This window comes from Lepidochelys kempii, chromosome 19 (genome assembly GCF_965140265.1).
Source record: "Lepidochelys kempii isolate rLepKem1 chromosome 19, rLepKem1.hap2, whole genome shotgun sequence".
Lineage (NCBI taxonomy): Eukaryota > Metazoa > Chordata > Testudines > Cheloniidae > Lepidochelys > Lepidochelys kempii.
The window spans coordinates 19,696,401-19,717,168 of NC_133274.1; the positions used below are offsets into that span (position 1 = coordinate 19,696,401).

Here is a 20,768-nt window from a genome sequence, read left to right on the forward strand (position 1 = left end):
GGGGGCTGGAACACATGACTTATGAGGAGAGGCTGAGGGAACTGGGATTGTTTAGTCTGCGGAAGAGAAGAGTGAGGGGGGGATTTGATAGCTGCTTTCAACTATCTGAAAGGAGGTTCCGAAGAGAATGGATCTAGACTGTTCAGTGGTTGCAGATGACAGAATGAGGAGTAATGGTCTCAGGTTGCAATGGGGGAGGTTTAGGTTGGATATTAGGAAAATCTTTTCCGCTAGGAGCGTAGTGAAGCACTGGAATGCTTTACCTAGGGAGGTGGTGGAATCTCCTTCCTTTGAAGTTTTTAAGGTCAGGCTTGACAAAGCCCTGGTTGGGATGATTTAGTTGGGGATTGGTCCTGTTTTGAGCAGGGGGTTGGACTAGATGACCTCCTGAGGTTCCTTCCAACCCTGATAGTCTACGATTCTATGAAAACTGGTTCCTGATGGGTTCCGATGTGGCTCCCATCAAATCTGCTGTCTGGATGTCAGGATTGGTTGATTGACAGAGAAGGCAGGCAACAGGTGTCTTCTTGAACATTATGATCATTTCTGTGATGTGTACTCCCGAAGTCTTCTCTGAGATATAGATGCGGCTGCTGGGGCTGTCTATAGGGCTCCCTATAGGAGAATAATATCCCCAGTGATCTCATGGTATCCCTTAAATCCTTTAAGGAATGCAATGCTGCTTTTACTGAAGAGCTCTATTCACTTGAGATCCTAGACCTCCCTTGGTATTCTGGATGCTAACAACTAGGAAGCCAGTCTTAGTTACAGCTGTGGCCATTTATCTCTTGGCTGTGTTGGAGGCATCCATGGCTGCCTATAGGACTGTTCTGGCAACAATTTGACCTTTATTCCTCCATAGAGTACTGTGGTACTTTCACCAGGAAGGGAGTCACCCCTAGCCCATGTACAGAAATGACACCTGGTAGTTTGCCACATGGAGTTACAATGTGGCAGTTAAGTAGGCTTTGCATCTAGACAGGTCTAGCTTTTGGGCGTCCTAGACCTTAGATGTCCCCTTTCATTAATTTCAATGTTTCCTGCACTGTTGCCACCACCAACGATCCTGGGTTTGAGTGGGAGTAGAAGTGCTCAAAGATTTTGGTGGCACCTGATAGCACTTCTGCACCCATTTAGATGTGGGCTGAATGGTAACTGGGGTTTTCCAGAGCCACTTGGTTAGCTCTAGTATGCCCTCATTTATGGGGATGAGCAATTCTGGCCCAGGCTGATGTGGTCAAAATGTCAATTACTTTATGTGATTTTTCTCATGACCATGATTTCAACATCTAAAGTCTCAGCTGAAATGCTTTAAAGTCATCAATCATTGGAGCAGGAATGCTGTGACAGCCTCATCAGGTGAGGATGACAACTTTAAGTTGAGACTGGAGGTGCTGTTCTTCTATGGCTCCCAGCTCCTGGGACCTAACATCGGAATCCAACGTTGGCAGCATGGGCAGCGATGCCTCCAAGGAGCCTGATCTCCTCTTCCTGGATCTACAGGAAGGGGTTCTGTTGTGGGACACCTGAGATGATGGTCCCCAGTAAGGCCAGGATGGCACAGTATATAGGTACTTGCTCAGTTGCGGCCAACTGGTTCAATGCCACTTTTGTCTGTTGTGATAGCACCCTGTAAGGGGGAATCTCTGGTACAGGCTTCAGGATTGTGCTCAGAAGAGAGAGAGATATCCCTGCTCAACACCAGAGAGAAGGCATAATGTGATGACAGTGAAGAACAGTACTCTTTGAATGGCAATGCCATGTGCTGGTGTCTTGGCCCTGGCTCTGGGTGTTATGCAGCACCAAAGATGTCCTCTTAACAGTTCCATGAAGGCATATATCAGTCCCATAATCCACAGAATGGTGACTTCATTGGTGTTGGCTTACCAGGTACCACCTCCTCTTTTAACAGAGAACTCATATGCCCTGTCTTTGGTGCAGTGATGTCTCTTTTCCCTCCAGGATGGTGCCTGGAGCCAATGTCATATCTGCTGTCCACCTGACCCTACCTTTCTGTCTTGCCCTTGTTTTGGGGTGTCAGTTCCAATGAGGATGTCAACACTGGAGGCATAGGTGCTGAATCTGTCTGAACCAGCATCTGTAGCAACATCAAATGCCAGAGACTGGGAGCCAAGTGTCAATGTAGCCTCTTTCAATTGTGTTTTCTTCCCTGCCTCTCCTTTGCTGCTGGACTTTAGGGTGTGGTGTCTGCTTGGAGGGGCTCTCACTGAGAAAAGACAGTTACCTTTTCCGTAACTGGTGTTCTTCAAGATGTATTCCTCATATCTATTCCACACTATGTGTGCGTGCTCGCCACGTGCACCAGTGCCGGAAGTTTTTCCCCTAACAGTACCCATAGTGGGGGAGCGCCCCCAGCAACGCCTGGAGTGGCACCTGCCTGGCGCAGTATAAGGGGAGCTACGCGCTCCCCCCACCCTTAGTTCCTTCTTGCCAGACAACTCCGACAGAAGGGAAGGTGGGTGGGATGTGGAATAGACATGAGCAACATATCTCGAAGAATGCCAGTTATGGAAAAGGTAACTGTCTTTTCTTCAAGTGATTGCTCATGTGTATTCCACAATAGGAGATTCCAAGCTATATCTGTTCGAGGTGGGTAGAAGTTCACAAGTTCCCAGGACAGAGAACAGACCTGCCGAATCCAGCGTCATCCCTGGTTTGGGGGATGATCGCTTAGTGGGAGGTGAACGTGTGAACTGAAGACCACGTGGCGGCCCTACAAATGTCCTGGATGGGGACGTGGGCCATGAAGGCAGCCGACAAGGCCTGCGCCCGAGGCAAGTGTGCCCTCACAATGGGTGGCGGGGGGACACCCGCCAGCTCATAACAGGAACGAATGCACGAACTGATCTGACTGGAAAGCCGCTGAGTGGAAATCGGCTGGCCCCTCGCGCGCTCAGCTGAGGCAACAAACACTTGCAAGGACTTTCTGAACGGCTTGGTCCACTCGAGGTAGAAAGCCAGAGCCCGCTGCACATCGAGCATGTGGAGATGGCGCTCCTCACTGGACGCGTGAGGCTTGGGGCAGAGGACCAGTAGAAAAATGTCCTGATCCATGTGGTAGGCGGAGACCACCTTCAGGAGGAACGCAGGGTGTGGGAGGAGCTGGACCTTGTCCTTATGAAAGGCTGTACGGCGGCTCAGAGATCAGGGCCCTGAGCTCTGAGACTCGCCTGGCCAACGTGATTGCAGCCAGGAAGGCCACCTTCCATGAGAGGTGAGACCAGGAGCACGTGGCCAGGGGTTCAAACGGGGGCCCCATAAGATGAGGCAACACAAGGTTTAGGTCCCACTGCGGGACGGGGGTCTAGAATATGGAAAAAGATGGTCCAAACCCTTAAGGAACCGGCCAGTCATAGCATTGGAAAATACCATGTGGCCTTCCACCGGGGGATGGAAGGCCGATACGGCTGCCAGGTGCACCTTGACTGATGAGGGTGCCAGGCCCTGTGCCCTCATGTGGAGGAGGTAATCAAGGATAAGCTGGATTGGGGTGGCCACAGGGGAGACACCCTCATCCGCCGCCCACCTAGAGAAACACGACCACTTCGCCAAATGAGCGCAGCAAATGGAGGGCCATCTACTTTGAAGAGGACACGCTGAACCTGTTCTAAGCACGTCCTTTCTTCTCCGCCTAAACACTGAGCAGCCACGCCGTGAGGTGAAGGGTCGCTAGGTTGGGGTCCTGAGAGAGCAGGTCTGGGCGCAGTGGCAACAGCCACGGAGGAGCTACTGCAAGGCCCATGAGGGTCCCATATCAACGCTGCCTGGGCCACGCTGGGGCAATCAGGAGGACCCGGGCCTTGTCAGTCTTTATCTTCTCCAGGAGCCTGCTGATTAGAGGGAACAGGGGAAAGGCATAGAGAAGCTGGCTTGACCAGGACAGGATAAAAGCATTGGGGATAGTGCCCCTCGCCAGGCCGCCCCTGGAGCAGAACCGGGGGCATCGCCAGTTCTGCTGAGTTGCGAATAGGTCCACCTGGGGAGTTCTCCACCTTCAGAAGAGCCAGTGGGTCACTTCCTGGTGGAGGGACCACTCGTGATGCAAGAAAAGGTCCCTGCTCAAGCGATCCACCCTCTCGTTCTGGGCGCCCGGTGGTGGAAGGTCTTCAGGTGGATGTCATGGATTATACAGAAGTCCCACAGCCTGAGGGCTTTGTGGCAGAGGATCGGGCCCCGCCTTGCCTGTCGATATAGAACATCGAGGCCGTGTTGTCCGAGAGGGGGGAGGGATAGCTCAGTGGTTTGAGCATTGGCCTGCTCAACTCTGAGTTGTGAGTTCAATCCCTGAGGAGGCCATTTAGGAATCTGGGGCAAATATTGGGGATTGGTTCTGCTTTGAGCAGGGGGTTGGACTAGATGACCTCCTGAGGTCCCTTCCAACTCTGATATTCTATGATTCTATGACCCTGACTACCTTGCCCTCCAGGTGCAAGCGGAAGGCCATACATGCCAGCCGCACCACCCTGAGCTCCTTGACGTTTATATGTAGGGTCAGGTCTTGAGCCGACCACAGGCCTTGGGTCTGAAAGTTCCCCACATGGGCCCCCTCAACCCAGGTCTGACGCAACGGACACCAGCTCCAATGATGGAGCCCTGTCCCTGAACAGGATCCCTTGGAGAATGTTGTTTGGTGCGGACCACCATCGTAGGGAGGTGACCACAGAGTCTGGCACGGTGAGGACCTTGTCCATCCTGTCCATGGTCTGGGAGAACTGCGAGAAAACCAGAGCTGAAGGGGCCTCATCCTGAGTCTGGCGTGACAGATCACGTATGTGCACGCCAACATGTGACCCAAAAGCTGCAGGCAAGTGGCTGTTGTCACCGGGAACCTTGTGATCGAGTCGATGAGACCGTTCAGGTTTTCGAATCCGTCTGGCGGGAGAGAGGCCCTGGCCGACACTGCGTCCAGGAGCATCCCGATAAACTCTATCCGTTGGACTGGGACTAACGTGGACTGGGTGTTGTTTACAACAGGCCCAAGGCGGTGCATGTGGACAGGAGCAGCGCCACGTGATCCCTCACCTGCAACCGGGAGGTGCCTTTGATAAGCAAATCGTCCAGATAGGGAAATATCTGGACCCCCTGCTGTCTGAGGTAGGCCGCTACCACCAACATGCATTTTGTAAACACCCTGGGGCAGTGGACAGACCAAACGGGAGGACCATGAATTGGTAGTGATTCTGTCTTATCACAAAACTGAGGAAGCGCCTGTGCCCCTCAAATATGTGGATGTGGAAGTATGCATCCTATAGACTGAGGGCAGCGTACCAGTCCCCAGGATCCAGGGAGGGGATGATGGAGGCCAGGGAGACCATGAGGAACTTGAGTTTCACCATCTACTGGTTCAGACCTCGCAGGTCCAGGATGGGCCTGAGCCCCCCTTTGGCCTTCGGGATAAGGAAATAATGGGAGTAATACCCCTTGCCCATGAACTCCTCTGGCACCGCCTCTATCGCTCCTAGTCCTAGGAGCCACCCCACCTCCTGCTCGAGCAGAGCTTCGTGCGTGGGGTCCCCCAAGAGGGATGGGGGCATGGGGGAAGTAAACTGGAGGGTGTAACCCTGGGAGATGGTGTTGAGAGCCCATCGGTCCAAGGTTAGACGCGACCATTCAGGGAGGAAAGCACACAACCGATTGGAGAAGGGGAGCTTTATTGGGGGTGGATCCCTGATGAGGACTTGCAGGGTGCCTCCAAACGTCCCATCAAAAGCACCTTTTCTCCGCCTGCTTGCCCTTGGAGGATCCAGGCTGGGGGGCAGGCTGAGACTGCCTCTGAGGGCTCCTCATAGTCCCGCTGCTTCTTATTGGCGGCCTCATACTTCAGGAGGGCGGCCTGGGCAGGAGTCTGCTGCGGCTTGAACTTAGGTTTTGCCGGAGCTGGGACATAGAGGCCCAGAGTCTGGAGGGTCGTGCGCGAGTCTTTCATGCCAAGCAGCCTTGTATCTGTTCCTGCCACAAACAGAGCTTTCCCATCAAACGGGAGATCCTGCATGGAAGACTGCGCCTTGCTGGATAGCCCAGAGAGCAGGAGCCATGACGCCCGTCTCATGCACACCACAGAGGCCATTGATCGTGCGGCCATTTCCGCAGCATCCAAGGCTGCCTGAAGGGACGCCCTAGCGGCCGCTGCCCCTTCCTCCACCAGCGCCTTGAACTCCTTCCTATTGCGCTCCTGGAGGGAGTCCTCAAACTTGGGCAGGGAGCCCCACAGATTGAATTCATACCGGCCCAGGAGAGCCTGATGGTTTGCCACAAGTAACTGGAAGCTTGAAGACAAATAAATTTTCCTTCCGAAAGAGTCCGGCCTCCGAGAGTCTTTGTTCTTTGGGGTCAGGGTTGGCTGACCCTGCCGTTCCCTGTGGTTGACCGACTCGACCACCAGGGAGTTGGGTGCCGGGTGGGTATACAAGTACTCATGCCCCTTAGTGGGTACAAAGTACTTGTGTTCTGCCTTCTTAGAGATGGGGGCCAACAAGGCCGGTGTTTGCCACAGGGCACTTGAAATCTTAGTCACCCCTTCATGGAGAGGCAAGGCCACCCTACCCGGTGCCAACGGGGACAACATGTTAAACAGGGAGTCTGAGGGCTCCTCCATCTCCTCTGCTTGGAGGTGGAGGCTTGCTGCCACCCTCTAAGAGTTCTTGATGGGCCCTGAAGTCCTCCTGCGGGGCAGAGCCGGGCGGGGAGGCCGGTGCGATGCTCTGGGTATCGGCCAGCACCAGACGGTCCACCACCTGGTTGGACTGTGGGCATGGTGCTGAGGACATACATCCCACCAACTCCTTTCTCGGGGGTCTGGAGAGGGAGGCTGACGGTGTCTCCGAAGCTCTGGCCACCGAGCGAGCTGCCACCGAGGGCTGCGCCGGAGGCCACAATGCCCACTGGTACCATTGGGCCAGCCACAACACTCAGTGCCGCTGCATCTGCTGTGGCACTGGCAGGGCCAGCTGTTCGGGTTGGCTGGCCTGGCCCATCGAAGGACGGTTACAAATGGAGGCCGGGCTGGTGTAAGATTTGTTGCTGTTTCTAGCCCGGGAGGAGCAGCAGTGCCAGGATCTACGTCGGCCAGAGGACCACGATCTCAACATGGAGGACCGATGCCGACGGTAACAGCTGCTCCGCGAACGGCCTCGGCGGGCAGACCCACAACAGCGAGACGCCAGTGATTGACGCCCGGGGCTGCGACGTCTTGGCAGAGACTTGGAGCGGGAGTCCAAGAGGGAAAGGCGTCAATGACCGTGCCGTGACCGACTGCGGTACCCCCTCCGAGACGAGGACCGTTGGCGACGCCTGCCGCAGTCCTGTCGATATTCGCTCCTTGAGGACGAGCAGTGCTGAGAGTCCCGGCTGGATGGAACCCAACCAGACAGTCTGGTCTATGTCCTGAGCGATCCACATAGACTATGCCCTGAACGGTCACTGGGTGGTGAAGGGCGTCGGGAATATTCCCTCGACTGAGACTGGTACCGGGCCGGAGGCAACTGCGGAGATCCCAGCAGCGGCTTGCCTGTGGAGCGTGGTGCTGACATCAGCGGCACTCCGGGCACCGGCATGGACATCACATCCCAGGCCGCCGGGAGGACTTCAGGCGTGGATGGCATCCAGACATCCGGAGAGGCCTGTTCCGAACGGGCCAGGCTACTCTGCTCAATGTGAGTCAGAGGCCTGGGTCCCAGTGGGGATCGAGGACTGCCTGACATGGGCCTAGCCTCTGTCCCAGACTTCCCTCAGTGCCACTGCAAAGAGGGAGTCTTCCTGGCCCTCTTGGCGTGCCCCGTCAATGGGGAGCAGTGCCGACTGATCGATGGCACCGGAGGGACACCGTGTACCAACGTCATGGTGTCGGTTTGGAGCGGCGTGTCGGAGTTGGGGTCAGCACTGACTCCATCAACATGGCCCGGAGCCTAATGTCCCTTTCTCTTTTGGTCCGGGGCTTAAACGGCTTGCAAATTTGCACCTTTCGCTGATATGGGTTTCTCCCAAACAGCGCAAACAGTCTGTGTGCGGGTCACTTTTTGGCATAGAACGCCTACAAGAGCTGCAAGACTTAAACCCAGGGGCGCGAGGCATGCCCTGGCCCGGGCTCACTGACTAACTAAACTAACTAAACAGCTAACTAACTACAGGTACTAACACTGAACGAACGAACAGTTCTGGGGACGAGCTACAGCCACGCTGGAGCAGGAGTAGTTCTGACGCACCTTCACTGGTGGCAAGAAGGAACTAAGGGTGCAGGGAGCATGCAGCTCCCCTTATACCGCGCCAGGCAGGCGCCATTCCAGGGATCGCGGAGGGCACTGCCCCCACTATGGGTACTGCTAGGGGAAAATCTTCCAGCACTGGTGCACGTGGCGAGCACGCACACCTTATGTGGAACAGACATGAGCAACCACCTCGTAGAAGAACTACCATTTTGGTTCTTTGGAGGTGGATGCCAGATCTGAGGTGACACATCCATTGTGTAAATGTAATATCAGCCACGTGTACCTCGACTTGAGAGTTCTCATGGAGGACTTATACACTGAACATGTATCAGAGAAGTGGCTTTCCCCCAGACACAGTGATAATTTGCTGTGCCGATGGACCACAGGAATGAACTTGCTGCTGGTCAGGCAGGGCTTAAACCCTAAGGGTTTCTAGTCTGCCAAGCGCCTAACGCCTCTGTACAGAGGGCATATCTTCATCTTTTAAGTGGAGCATCCAAGCTAAAGAATTAACGAAGACCGAGGATGAAGACAGATTCTCTTCACAGAGCTCGTCAAGAGGATGAATTCAATGCTCAGAGAAGTACAGCGGGTTGGACATTTGACAGGGTTCCATCTTGATGACACAAGCGGCAAGAGGAAACTGAGGGAGAGTCGTGTCCACTCTGCTCTTTATACCCTCACATGGAAGCACAAAATAGCAAAGGGCACATGCACAGCCCTGATGTACACTGCAATTAAAAAAAAAAAAAATCTGATCTTACATGCATGGGATGCATGCACCCCTACAATAGGATCCAAACTGACATACTCGAACAATCCTCCACAAGCTTGGGATAGACTAGATCAGTGGCCCCCAAACTACGGGATGCGCTCCTCCAGGGGGGCACCTAGAAATGTTCAGGGGGCTCAGCGGGCCCAAGACAACCCCCTTGGGGAGGGAGCACCACACAGGACTGCTCTGCCTCCAGCCGTGGCCATGGCTTCTGGCCCCGCCCCAACCCCAGCCACAGCTCCATTTCTGGCCTTGGCCCGTTGCTTGGCTGCAGTTCCACATCTGGCCACAGCCCCAGCCCCGACCACAGCTCTGCTCCCAGACCCTGGCCCTCCCGCTCCGGGGTGGGGCGGGATTTTGTGAAAGAAGATATGGAATCTCTGCTAACATCTGTAGATGACAAAGATTGGTAAATGGCAACTGATGAAGACAGGTCACTGAGAGGCAAAAATCTGATATTTTAATATGATTAAGTATGAGGTTCTACAACTAAGAACAAAACACTGGACTAGATGGTTATTTAATCTCAGATTTCAAGCATTAAACTGCTCCTCCAAAGGTTCTGCTTGAGCATGTAACCAGCACAATCTACATCTAAATACCAAACATTCTTTAACCGTCACTCACAATAAGACAATATTGTCTATCTATTAATTCTCTCATAGAAGAGCCAGCTGCCAATATAGAAAACAGCTACTAAGCAGCTCCGCCCATTTCAGCTCAGAAGCAGAATTTTTTTTTCTTAGCACAAGGTACTGACCCTTTAAGAGCCTGCTTGACCCCTTGACCCCTCCCCCTCCTGAGAACAGCTTCAAAACTGGAAAAAAAGATACAAGAGACAGACACACCCCCTGGATTGGCTGATGTATGTTAAGTGGTATTCTCATTGATAGACAAGACATAAGCTTTACTATTCTCTTACAAGTAGCCAGCTACCAATACAGATAACTAGGAAGTAGTATTTAAAAGATTGTCTTTTAAATCAGCGATTTGGAAGAAAATATGAAATCTCTGCTAACATCTATAGATGACAAAGATTGATAGATAACAAATGATTAAGACAGGTCACTGAGAGGCAAAAATCAGACACTTTAATTTGGGTAAGTGTGAGCTTGCACATCTAAGAACAAAACGATGTCAGACACACAGGGCTGGGATCTAGTCTGGAGAACAGTGACTCTGAAAAGGACTTAGAATATCATGGTTGGAAGGGACCTCAGGAGGTCATCTAGTCCAACCCCCTGCTCAAAGCAGGATCAATCCCCAATTTTTGCACCAGATCCCTAAATGGCCCTCTCAAGGATTGAACTCACAACCCTGGGTTTAGCAGGCCAATGCTCAAACCACTGAGCTATCCCTCCCCCCCATACTTGTGGGGTATGGAACAGGAAACCCAGTAGTATGCTATGACAAAAAGAGCTAGTGTTATCCTTGTATATATAAAAATTGGAATATTCAAAAGTAGGGTATTACCACCTCTGCTGCTGTTAAAAATTGCACAGAGTTCAGATAAAAGCTACAGAAGTCATTCGTGGTCTAAAGAGCTCAATGTATTCAGCTTATCAAACAGAACGTTAACAAGTGATTTGATCATGATTTAATAAGTATCTACATAGAGAAGATTTCTAACAAAGACATAAGATCCAAAGGCTGCAAGTTGAAGTCAGCAAAGTTCAAACTGTAAAGATGCAGCAACTTAAACAATAAGTGCAGTTAACCACTGAAACAGCTTATCAAGGAGTATATAACATTTTTTATCACCTGGAATCTAAACAACCAAAACTGGATCTCCTAAAAGATAAGTCCCAGTTCAGCAACTGGGTTGGATGCATGATTCATGGGGTGAAATTCTATCACCTATACTATGCAGGAGGTCAGATTAGATTCCTTATGATCTTAAAAGATAGAATATGAATAGCAAAAGAGAAGGAATAAATAAATAAGCAGATTGGGCAACTTCAAAATCCGTATACTAGGCAAATATAAGTGAAGGAATTGTGTAATTGAAAAGAAACACACTAGATTCTGTCTGCAGGATTCTGAAACAATAGGAAGCAATGTCTAGATTCCAGTGTCTAGAATATTTTGATATCCATCTGAAAACTGCAGCCTGCAAGACTCCTCCTACCTTTTTAGTTATAAACATAGGGCATGGAGGGGCATCCAATTTTTAAATGCAACTGTCCTTTCAGCGTGGAAGATGAGTGCTCTTAACCCACAGAAGCCAATTTGCATTCCTTGGACAGGTAAAAGAGCTAAGGACAAATAAAAGGAAGGAAGTCATGTTGATGCGTAAAGGACAATAAGTCTTGGGTGAAAATTAAATTCCTATTCCAAGAATTTTAAGAAGGTACTCTTGGAAGACACCACCTTAATTCTCTGACCCTCCCTGAAGAGGCAATTACTACCAAGAAACCATCTTTGAGAGACAAGAAAAGAAAAGGTGAATTGTGGTTCAGAGCAGGTGAATGAGCAAAACAAAGGACGAAACAAATCACACTTAGCCACTATACACAGTATACTGGATGAAACTATAACTAAAAATAGAATAAAACATCTAAAATGTGATGTGATCCAAAAATGTGATAGGTTCTAACCAGGATGCTTTCTACAAAGGAAAGAAGTGTTTCACCAACCTATTAGAATTTTTCAGACAGGTCAGTAAAGTGATGGTTAAAGCAGAACCAGTCAACATAACTTAGACTTTCAAAAGGCTTTGACGAGGTCACTCACAAGAGACTACTAAAGAGCCTAAATAATGGGGGGAGAGGCAAATATTGTCATAAATCAAAAACTAGCTGAGAAACGGGAAAAAGAGCAGGAATAAATGGTCAATTGACTAATAGCAGGGTGCCTTAAAGTCCCATCACAGGCCTGGTGTTCAATATATTAGTGTTCTAGAAAAGGGTCTGAGTAGCAAGATAGCAAAATTTGAAGATAACAAAGTTACTTAGGTTTGTCAGATCCAGATAAGACTACAGAAAGTTCAGAGGGACTCATCCAAGTGAGGTGAATATTAATTTAGAATGACTACGTTGCACAATCAGCTCAAAAAAGTGACCTGGCATGATTGCTGGCAGGTCAGTGAAAACTTCTAAAGCTTTAAAGTTTAAACTTCAGCTGCAGTTTAAAAGGTTGGGGGGGGGGGGGGGCGGGCATGGTACGAAGGTGCAAAAATGTTAGGAACCATCAAGAATGGGACGAAGAACACAGAAAAATGTCTCTGGCAACCTGAGCTGGGGGGAAATTCCTTCCTGTTCCAAATATCGCAATCAGTTAGACCCTGAGCATGTAGGCAAGACCCACCAGCCAGACACCCTCGCCCCAAAGATTATTCTTTTCTACTCTGGAGAAAGAATGGGGTTTTGGTGCTGTCCTGATATTTGATATAGCTGCAGTGTGTGACTGTTATATCTGTATGGACTGCTGGGGGAACTGAAGGAACGAAAATGAGATCACAAGACTTACTACTCAAGGAAGCAGATTTTTTGGAACACAAACCCTTGCATGGATAATTACCTAAATGTGCACCCTTGGCCCAAAGAATTCCATCTTAATCTTGGTGGAAGGGGTATTTGTTAAGTGCTTGCCTAATGATCTTCTGGACTACACAAGAGTGAGATGACGGCACTGACTACAGCTCTTGCTACAAAAAAAAAAAAAAAAAAAAAAAGAACGATGGCACCACCACACTCTCTTAAGAGGCAGGGGCTGGTGCACTGAACAAAGAAATCTGAATATTCCTGCTTCTGAGCTGAAGTAGGTCTAGCTACCTAGCTGCCCATCTGGATTGGCAATGGTCACAGCCACAAGTTCACCAGTCCCAGTGCATGCTGTCACAGGGCACTCAATCGTATCAGTGTCTTATCAGTTGTAATGACTGGCTAAATAAGTTTGTTTCATAAGCTAAATTCTCTCTTTGAGCAGCAAGTTCATACCCTGGCTTCCAGAAGCGTGACATCCATCCCAAAACTCTGCAACTGGCGAGCGGCAGCCAAGCCAGAGACTCCAGAACCTATAATGATCACCTTGCCAGTCTTCTTAGCTAGAGAAATGAAAGCATAAGTTACAGGATAGACTTGTGTATTGATGCAAGCCTAGGAGTCCAAGCTCAATTTTAGTCCTGAAATTAGTAAGGATGGAAGTCTATTTTAAAAAAAGTTTAATAGTAAAATGTAGCTATGATTGCTTCATCACAGATAGTTGTTAGCAGGAAAAATCTGTATAATTCTGAATTAAATATAATCAGCACTTAGTAGCCAGCAGAAAAATGCAGGTAAAGCACAATCTAGGTAGAAAGTTAATAGCAACAGTCACCTGAACAGAGACCCTAGACTGCATGTTCACACAAGGGCACTGGGGCCAGGAGGATATCTGTAACCGGGAGGGATCTCCCTATCAGACATTTCCACTCTGGGGAAAGAGGCAGTTCTAGGAGGATTGTGCAGCTGAGCAAAGGAATCAGCTCATTTGTCATTCTGAAGGAAGGTATTTTAGTTCCTTCTCTCTTTCATGGAGGAGTCGGAAGCATTGGGCAGGGCTGGGTCAGATGCTGATTTGAAAGTGCAATCTGCAATCTATACACATTGATCTGCATCTGGACAAGATGCAGACTTCCAGGGAAACTGAGGTGGTTTCGGTTTAAAAGGGAAAGTTATTTTTAAATATGAGATCTTCAAAGAAGCCACAACAGTCTTCCTCTTTGGCTTGTGCTCCCAAGCAAAAACTCACATTGTACTAAGATTTGTGCACCTTTGAGGTAGTGTCAGTGGAGGTGAATTAGCACAACATCCCTCCCTTTGACAGGTCAATCATGTACCACCTGTCAGCTACAACACTCTCAGCTTCCTGGAACCTTCCAAACAGTCCCTCAATTATGCAGGAAGTAGGATCCCCAAAAGCAAGGCAATCAGCAAAATATTTTGTTAAAGTATAAAAACAACAATGCAGCATAGGGAAAACAGAAGAGAAAAACAACACTTAGTGCAGGATCCTCAAACTAAGGAGAACGGGTGAGTAATTTGAGAGATGACACATAAGGGTTGTCTACATATAAAATTGTATTGCTTTAACGATACTGGAAAAGATAGAACCTCCCCCCATGCAATGAGGAAATCTTTAAAGGATTCTATAAAAAATAAAATAGAAAAGCTATACACAACTTCATAGAACTAAGGAAAATGTATTGTTCTTGCACAATAAAATTTGAATTTTTTCTCAGTCATTTCATTTCACTGGGAATAAGAACATGACAAATTTGGAAGTTTTAAATTCCAAGTGTTACACACAAACAAAAAGTCTGAAATATTCATTGCGAAACATTTTTTACTCCAAAGTAACTCAAATACAGGACAGGCAGCACTCGTATTGTGGCTATGAATGACAGAAATATCTATAAATATAACATCTTCAAATTTTTCAGATAATTCAGCTTTGGGCTGAGGAAAAAAATGCAAAATTTTGGCCAAAAAGGAATTTTTTGGCCCTTCTCAAGCCTTTACTAGTGTTCCAATATCATGATGCTAAAAATAAGGTACATTTTGGGCCCACAGATCACAGAAAATTACTTAATTTGAAATCACTTGTAAACCTACTTGGTAGAGGCTTTACCCTTTTGTAGATACCGAAGTTGATTAGGCCATGACGCTCTAGATAGCTATGCACTCTGTGAACTAGCACAGTGTCACCTACAGAATAAGAAAGGTTAAATAATTATGTATTTTAATTACTCTCTTTATTAAAACAATCCAGAGTGACATTTACTGGATGGCCTAATGGAATTACATAGGATGAAGAAATACTTAGACTGATGCCTACCTTTAATAAAACTAACCACACTCACACCACCCATGTGCATCACTGTAAGAGACCATTTACTGTGCAAATTTCACTCCCCACTTTGATACTCTAGGTGAACAGTGATATAGCTGCTTTGCATAGCCCTGCAGGACCCACAGCACTAGGAACCAAAGGGATCATCTAACTCTTCCTTGATTAGCCAGTGTGCAGCGCAGCTGCCTACTGGCATTGGGGAGGCACCTTTGCCTTGCTGTCATTCAGCACTTGAGCACTCTAGACAGTGTGGAATGTATTTTTAAGAGACTAAATACATTTTTTGTATTTGCAGATGTTTGATTGGGGAACTGGGTCCAGTCATGGTGCTACAGGCAGATAATACACCAGGTCTCTCTTCCTTTTCACATATTCCTGCTAAATTATAGGAGTCTAATTCAAGTTGATTCTTTTCTGAGGTTCTATCATTCACAGTTCCCCTCTACTTCAGACACACCAAGAGAGCTACCAGCACTGTCCCTGACCCTCACCAGACTCCCCATGTAAGCATGTTCAGTAGGGGGAAGCCTACTCCTTCCTCTCCATGCAGTCTGTACACTACTTATAGATGGTGCTCACCTCCTTACTTTTTTTATTGCAGGTGCTGTGAATGTGATGGGAAGAGAGAGGGAGGGGTGCCTTGGGGTGTTTGTCCCCTCTTTTCATAGTGTCAGTCCCCCCCTTGAAATACATTTCCAGCTGAAATTCAGGAGACAGATATAAGGATGTTCCCTTCTGGTTGTTTCCCCCTGTCTGAACTTCCTTTGTCTTCCCTGTGACGCTGTATGGAATATGGGAGACGCTTTAGAATATTATGGATACCAATACTGTAAAATTGCAATGAGTCATGCCAGAAATGCCATGTAGGGTATCTGCAAAAATGTTACAATTTGCCTAGTATGATAATCTTGCTTATATGTTTGTATCACCTTTGCATTATAAGTTATAGATAAGTAAGGTATATAGCTGTATTGCAAACTTGTGCTGTGCATCTGGGTGACACCCTCAGACAGATTGGCATTGGCACTGCCTAGCCTGCTTGATGGTCCATCAAGGAACATCAGCTGTACAATAAACCCATTGAAAGACCAGGGACTACACCGGATGAGTCAGCAAGCCATGTAGGGGCATACCTATGGACAAAGAACTCTAAGGCTTTTCCATGTGCTGTGAAGCTTGTGTTTGAGACACAGGAACTACAAGCCCCATGGCAAAAGAATATACAGTAACTCCTCACTTAAAGTCATCCCAGTTAACATTGTTTCATTGTTACGTTGCTGATCAATTAGAGAACATGCTCATTTAAAATTGCTGGTGGGGGCTTGGAACCAGTGTGGACCGGCAGCCCCCCTATCAGCTCCCCATTCCCCTAAGTTCCCTGTGCAGCAGCCCCCCAGCAGACTATCAATTCCCTCCCCACACTGCCATGTGCTGTGCCTGCCCTGCTCTTGCCCTTTGCCTTGGAGCTGCTCCCCAGAGCCTCCTGCTTGCTGTGCAGAGGGTGGGGAGGTTAATGTCAGGGTGTCCCCCTCCCCCCTGCTTACCCCATTTCCATAGAGTGGGGGGAGAAGAGATGAGACAACAGGGCTCGGGAAGGAGGGAGCCTCCTGGCAGCAGGTGTGGTCTCAACTTGCTGATCTACTTAAAAAGGCAGTGTACTTGGAGTGGGGTCAGCATACATAAAGGGGCCTTGTGCATCTCTCTCTCTCACACACAGGGTGTGTGTGTCTGTCTGCTATGCTGTCTCCCCTTCCTCTATTCGTGCTGCCTTGTAGAGCAAGAGGCTACATTAACAGCTGCAGAAGGGAACTGTTCTAGTCAAAGGTGGACGAGGAGGCAGCAGTAGAAACAGTTGCTAATAACAACATGTGTTAAAGGTTCAGAACTTTGATCTTGGAAAATTCTGGCCAAGCCTCAGAGGAGAAGTAGAAATCCAAGTGAGGGATTTCTTACACTTACTCTGAGAATTTTCCAATGACCGCATGTGTTCCACAAACATCTTCCCACTACAGAGGTAGACTGCATTTCTTACTTTAGGAATCAAATTTCATGCAGTGTGGATATATCCATGTTTAAGATTCACTTTGGCACAACTGGTAAACAATTGAAAACAGCAAACACTGTGAAACATGAGATTCTCTCCATAAATTAATTTTTGCTTCTCTTTCATAAGATTAATTTATCTCTAGACTGAAGTTATTCTGTGAGGAACTGTAACTTGACAGAATTCACTTTTGCTTGGAAATGTTCAGAAAGTAATTTTAGAAGTGCTCCCACATCTGATTTAAACAGCTATCCAATAAACATTCTTCCCAATTTTATAGTCAAACACCCAATGGACTCCACTTTCCTAGTCAAACATTATGGTTCTAAGAACCAAAGAAACAATTGTTTGGGACCTGGCTGAGGGTCTTCTTGATCTGAAACAGCTTTTTCTCAGCACAGACTGACAAACAGCAGCAATGAGGTTTCACTGAAAAATTGTCAACTTACTGTTATAAGGTGCTTCTAGTTGTTGAAGAGTTGCCTCAAATGTCAGCTGAATCTTTGGGTTGTCCAACCAAAGCTGCAACTGTATTTAAAACAAAAACAGTATGTATGTGTGTTTAGAAAGAGAGGAAAAAAAAACACACAAAATCTTTAATGTTGTAATGAAGTTTCAACTCATAAGAACAATTTAAGTTTTTGTACAGCTGTCACATAGACAAGAAGTAAAAACTATATATAATGCAGACTTTTTTCTATGATACCGTCCGGATATTCTTAAAGTATGATTGAATGCAGTGCTTTATTTCCCCATACCACCTCAAAGAAGACAAAACACATATAATCATTGATCTCCCCATCCTATTTACAAGAAAGCCTATGAAAACAAGCATTAAGTGCCACAACACTTTCCATAATAAATGATTACATACACACAAGCAAGCCAAATTAAGGTTGCAAAGGCATTTCCCAACTTTTGAGTGCTTGACTTTGCAACCCCAGCATCCTTCCAATGTAGTTTCTTTGTAACATTGTGTTTATACACACATCACATATGATGTAGTGCTATCCACGCAATCAGCTGCAAGGTCATTATGATAAAACTGCATTTATCTTACACCTTTAGCCATCTCACCTACACTGAGAACACTAATCCATGTCCACTGAAATTAACAACAACATTCCAGATCTGATTTAATATTACACACAATCTTAAAAGAACATTACAGTTGTAAAGCCAAGCACTCAAAAGTGCCAGAATTAAGCCTCCCTGTGCACATGCATTATGGTAATGCATGTGGGGGAGGTTTAGATTGGATATTAGGAAAAACTTTTTCACTAAGAGGGTGGTGAAACACTGGAATGCATTACCTGGGGAGGTGGTAGAATCTCCTTCCTTAGAGGTTTTTAAGGTCAGGCTTGACAAAGCCCTGGCTGGGATGATTTAACTGGGAATTGGTCCTGCTTTGAGCAGGGGGTTGGACTAGATGACCTTCTGGGGTCCCTTCCAACCCTGATATTCTATGATTCTATGATTCTATGATAATCTTTAGTTACGTGATCACATACTACTTTTACCACAAGACCCATCTCATTCAGTGCACAAAATGGACAGTGTTTACTTAAGGAGCAGCTATTCAACACACTGTTTTATCCTCCTTGTTTAATGTGTGACCTTAATCCTTATTTACTGCACACTAATGAAACCATGCTGAACACAATTATTTTTCCTCGTGAGTTTTTTCTACGGCTTTCATAGAGCTGTGTAAGATCGAAAGCTTCTCTCTCACCAACAACAGTTGGTCCAACAAAAGATCTCACCCACCTTGTCCCCAAAAGTTTCAAGTCAGACAGCCCAAAAATGAGGATCACACAACTAGTGACCACCTATGAAAAGTTTGGTTTAAGTGACTGCCCAGCATCCAGAGCAGCATTCCAATCCCTAGTTGCCTCCATCCCCAAACTCATGGTCTGGATCTCCTTGTCCAGGCAGTCTCAGTCTCACCCCCACCAGCTCACAGTCTCCTTGCCCTTCCAGTGCCTCAGCTTCCCCATTTTTACAAACAGGAATAATAAGACTAATGTCCATTGTAAAGTGCTTTGAGATCTAAAGATGAAAAGCACAGTCCTAATCTTCCCCTATCCTCCCAGTTTCTCCCCCTTTCCAGACCATCTCGCCAGATTTCTCGGTCTCAATCAACTTCCTGGTATGGCTTTCATTCCCTCTGCGTTCAAGTCAGATGGCTTCCTCCTTCATGATGTCTGGGTGCAAGCGGGGGGGAGGGGGAGGAAGAGGCGAGGCATTGAGAGTACAGGAGAGATTGGCACCCTGCTTTCAGCTTCAGTGGCCGGCCCACTCTGGAGCAGCCGGAAGCAGCCATTACATGGAACATCTAGCTTTGTCCCTGTAGCCCTGGCCTCTGAGAATAGCACATGAACAGTCTGGTCACCACTAGGAGCTGTGAGGGGTTCAAGTATGCTCAGCAATGACAGAACTGGAGATTTAACTGTTAAAATTAAAGAAACCTCTGATCATGCACAAACTGCAATTTTTCAAAGGACTTCTAATTTCATCGAATTTAGACAGATTTTCAGAGACAGCAAGAAACACATCCCTGACACACAGACCACCTGCCACGCCTGCCAAATGTCAAATCCCTTCATCAAAGCATGGAGGTGCTAGAGCTGTTCAAAGAAAAGGTGACAAGAATGCTTTAAAACGGGCAAAACATTTTTCCCCAGCATGATTCCTGATAACAGCTGAACTTTTTTAGCGGAAACTTTCCAAAAAGAATTTCAGCCTTAGGCAAACACTTGGCATGGAAAATTTCAGCCCAAATGGTTAAAGTTCTGCGAAGTTATAAGCAACTGAAAACAGTCTTATAATTGGAAACGTCAAGCAACCTTAACAATAGGCAATACTGCTAGCCCCGCTATATCTACTCATGATATGTGGGAGTCAAGAGTATGAGGGTCTAATTCGTCTCCTCTTCCTTATTTTATGCTCTTTGTATGCATTTTCTACATAAGCATTGGGAAGTGTCACTTCTCTCACAGAAGCAATGTCAAGCTCTACGGCCCTAGTTTTATGTAAAGTTTTATGTAAAATATTCAATTCAAAATAGTAGCACTTCACAGAGACTGAACTTACTTTGCACTTATGTCAAAGTGCAGGACAACAGAGAAGTAGAACCCAAAACTGACAAAAACCAAGCTTTTCCCAATTTCTGGATATATTTGGTAGCAGAAGTGTCCAAGTGTGCTTTTTACACCATTTGGCAAGAGAAGTTTGCAACCTTATTTTGGATTTAGATCTTGACACAGTTAAGTATGGCATCTGAAGACAGAATTACTAAATGGGGCTACATTTGAAGTCCACTTGGAAATTTCAGCTAGCAGCAAATGCCTGTCACTTCATACAGGTAGCACTTTACACCTGTGCTCCATGGTCTGCATTAGTCTCCTGTTTGTTCCTAATTATAATATAAGATGTTGGTCTCAAGCTACAAAGCCCCAACTGGTTTGGGTCCTGACTACATGAGACACCTATCCTGTCCAGTAGTACTGCAGTAGAATTCCCAGCCTAAACAAGAGGAAACTGACATCAGATTTGTCAGCAGGGCATCCTCAACTCTGAAGTTCACTTCCCTTTTCCCAATCAAAAAAAAAAGTTACTTAAAAAAAACACCATACTTGACAACATACTACAGGACCCATCTTTCCCCAAGTGGTTTGGTTTAATGAGATATGAAAGTACAAGCACACACAATTGTGTAGGAGTATTTGTGATGGGTGAAGAGATTGTGGAAATACAAGCATACACTGTTTACACATTTCGAATAGTCTAGCAGTTCCTCTGTATAATTTGTGGACTTAAACAGCATATGTGATGGCCATCCCAAACTCTCATGAATAAAATCCTTAGAACATATTATGTATTCTCTATACAC

The 20,768-nt window shown here is 47.1% G+C and overlaps 1 protein-coding gene across 5 annotated transcripts in view; it reads right to left on the bottom strand.

Annotated features, from left to right (window-relative positions):
- Nucleotides 1-20,768, bottom strand: part of KDM1A (lysine demethylase 1A) — a 181,343-nt gene that overhangs the window by 121,792 nt on the left and 38,783 nt on the right. For all 5 annotated transcript variants that reach the window (XM_073317371.1, XM_073317369.1, XM_073317368.1 and 2 more), the window contains 3 exons: nt 17,326-17,404; nt 14,595-14,687; nt 12,939-13,045 (listed from right to left, as the gene is read on the bottom strand). In XM_073317371.1, coding sequence (XP_073173472.1) covers nt 12,939-13,045; nt 14,595-14,687; nt 17,326-17,404 — 279 coding nt within the window. The remainder of the gene's footprint in view (nt 1-12,938; nt 13,046-14,594; nt 14,688-17,325; nt 17,405-20,768) is intronic.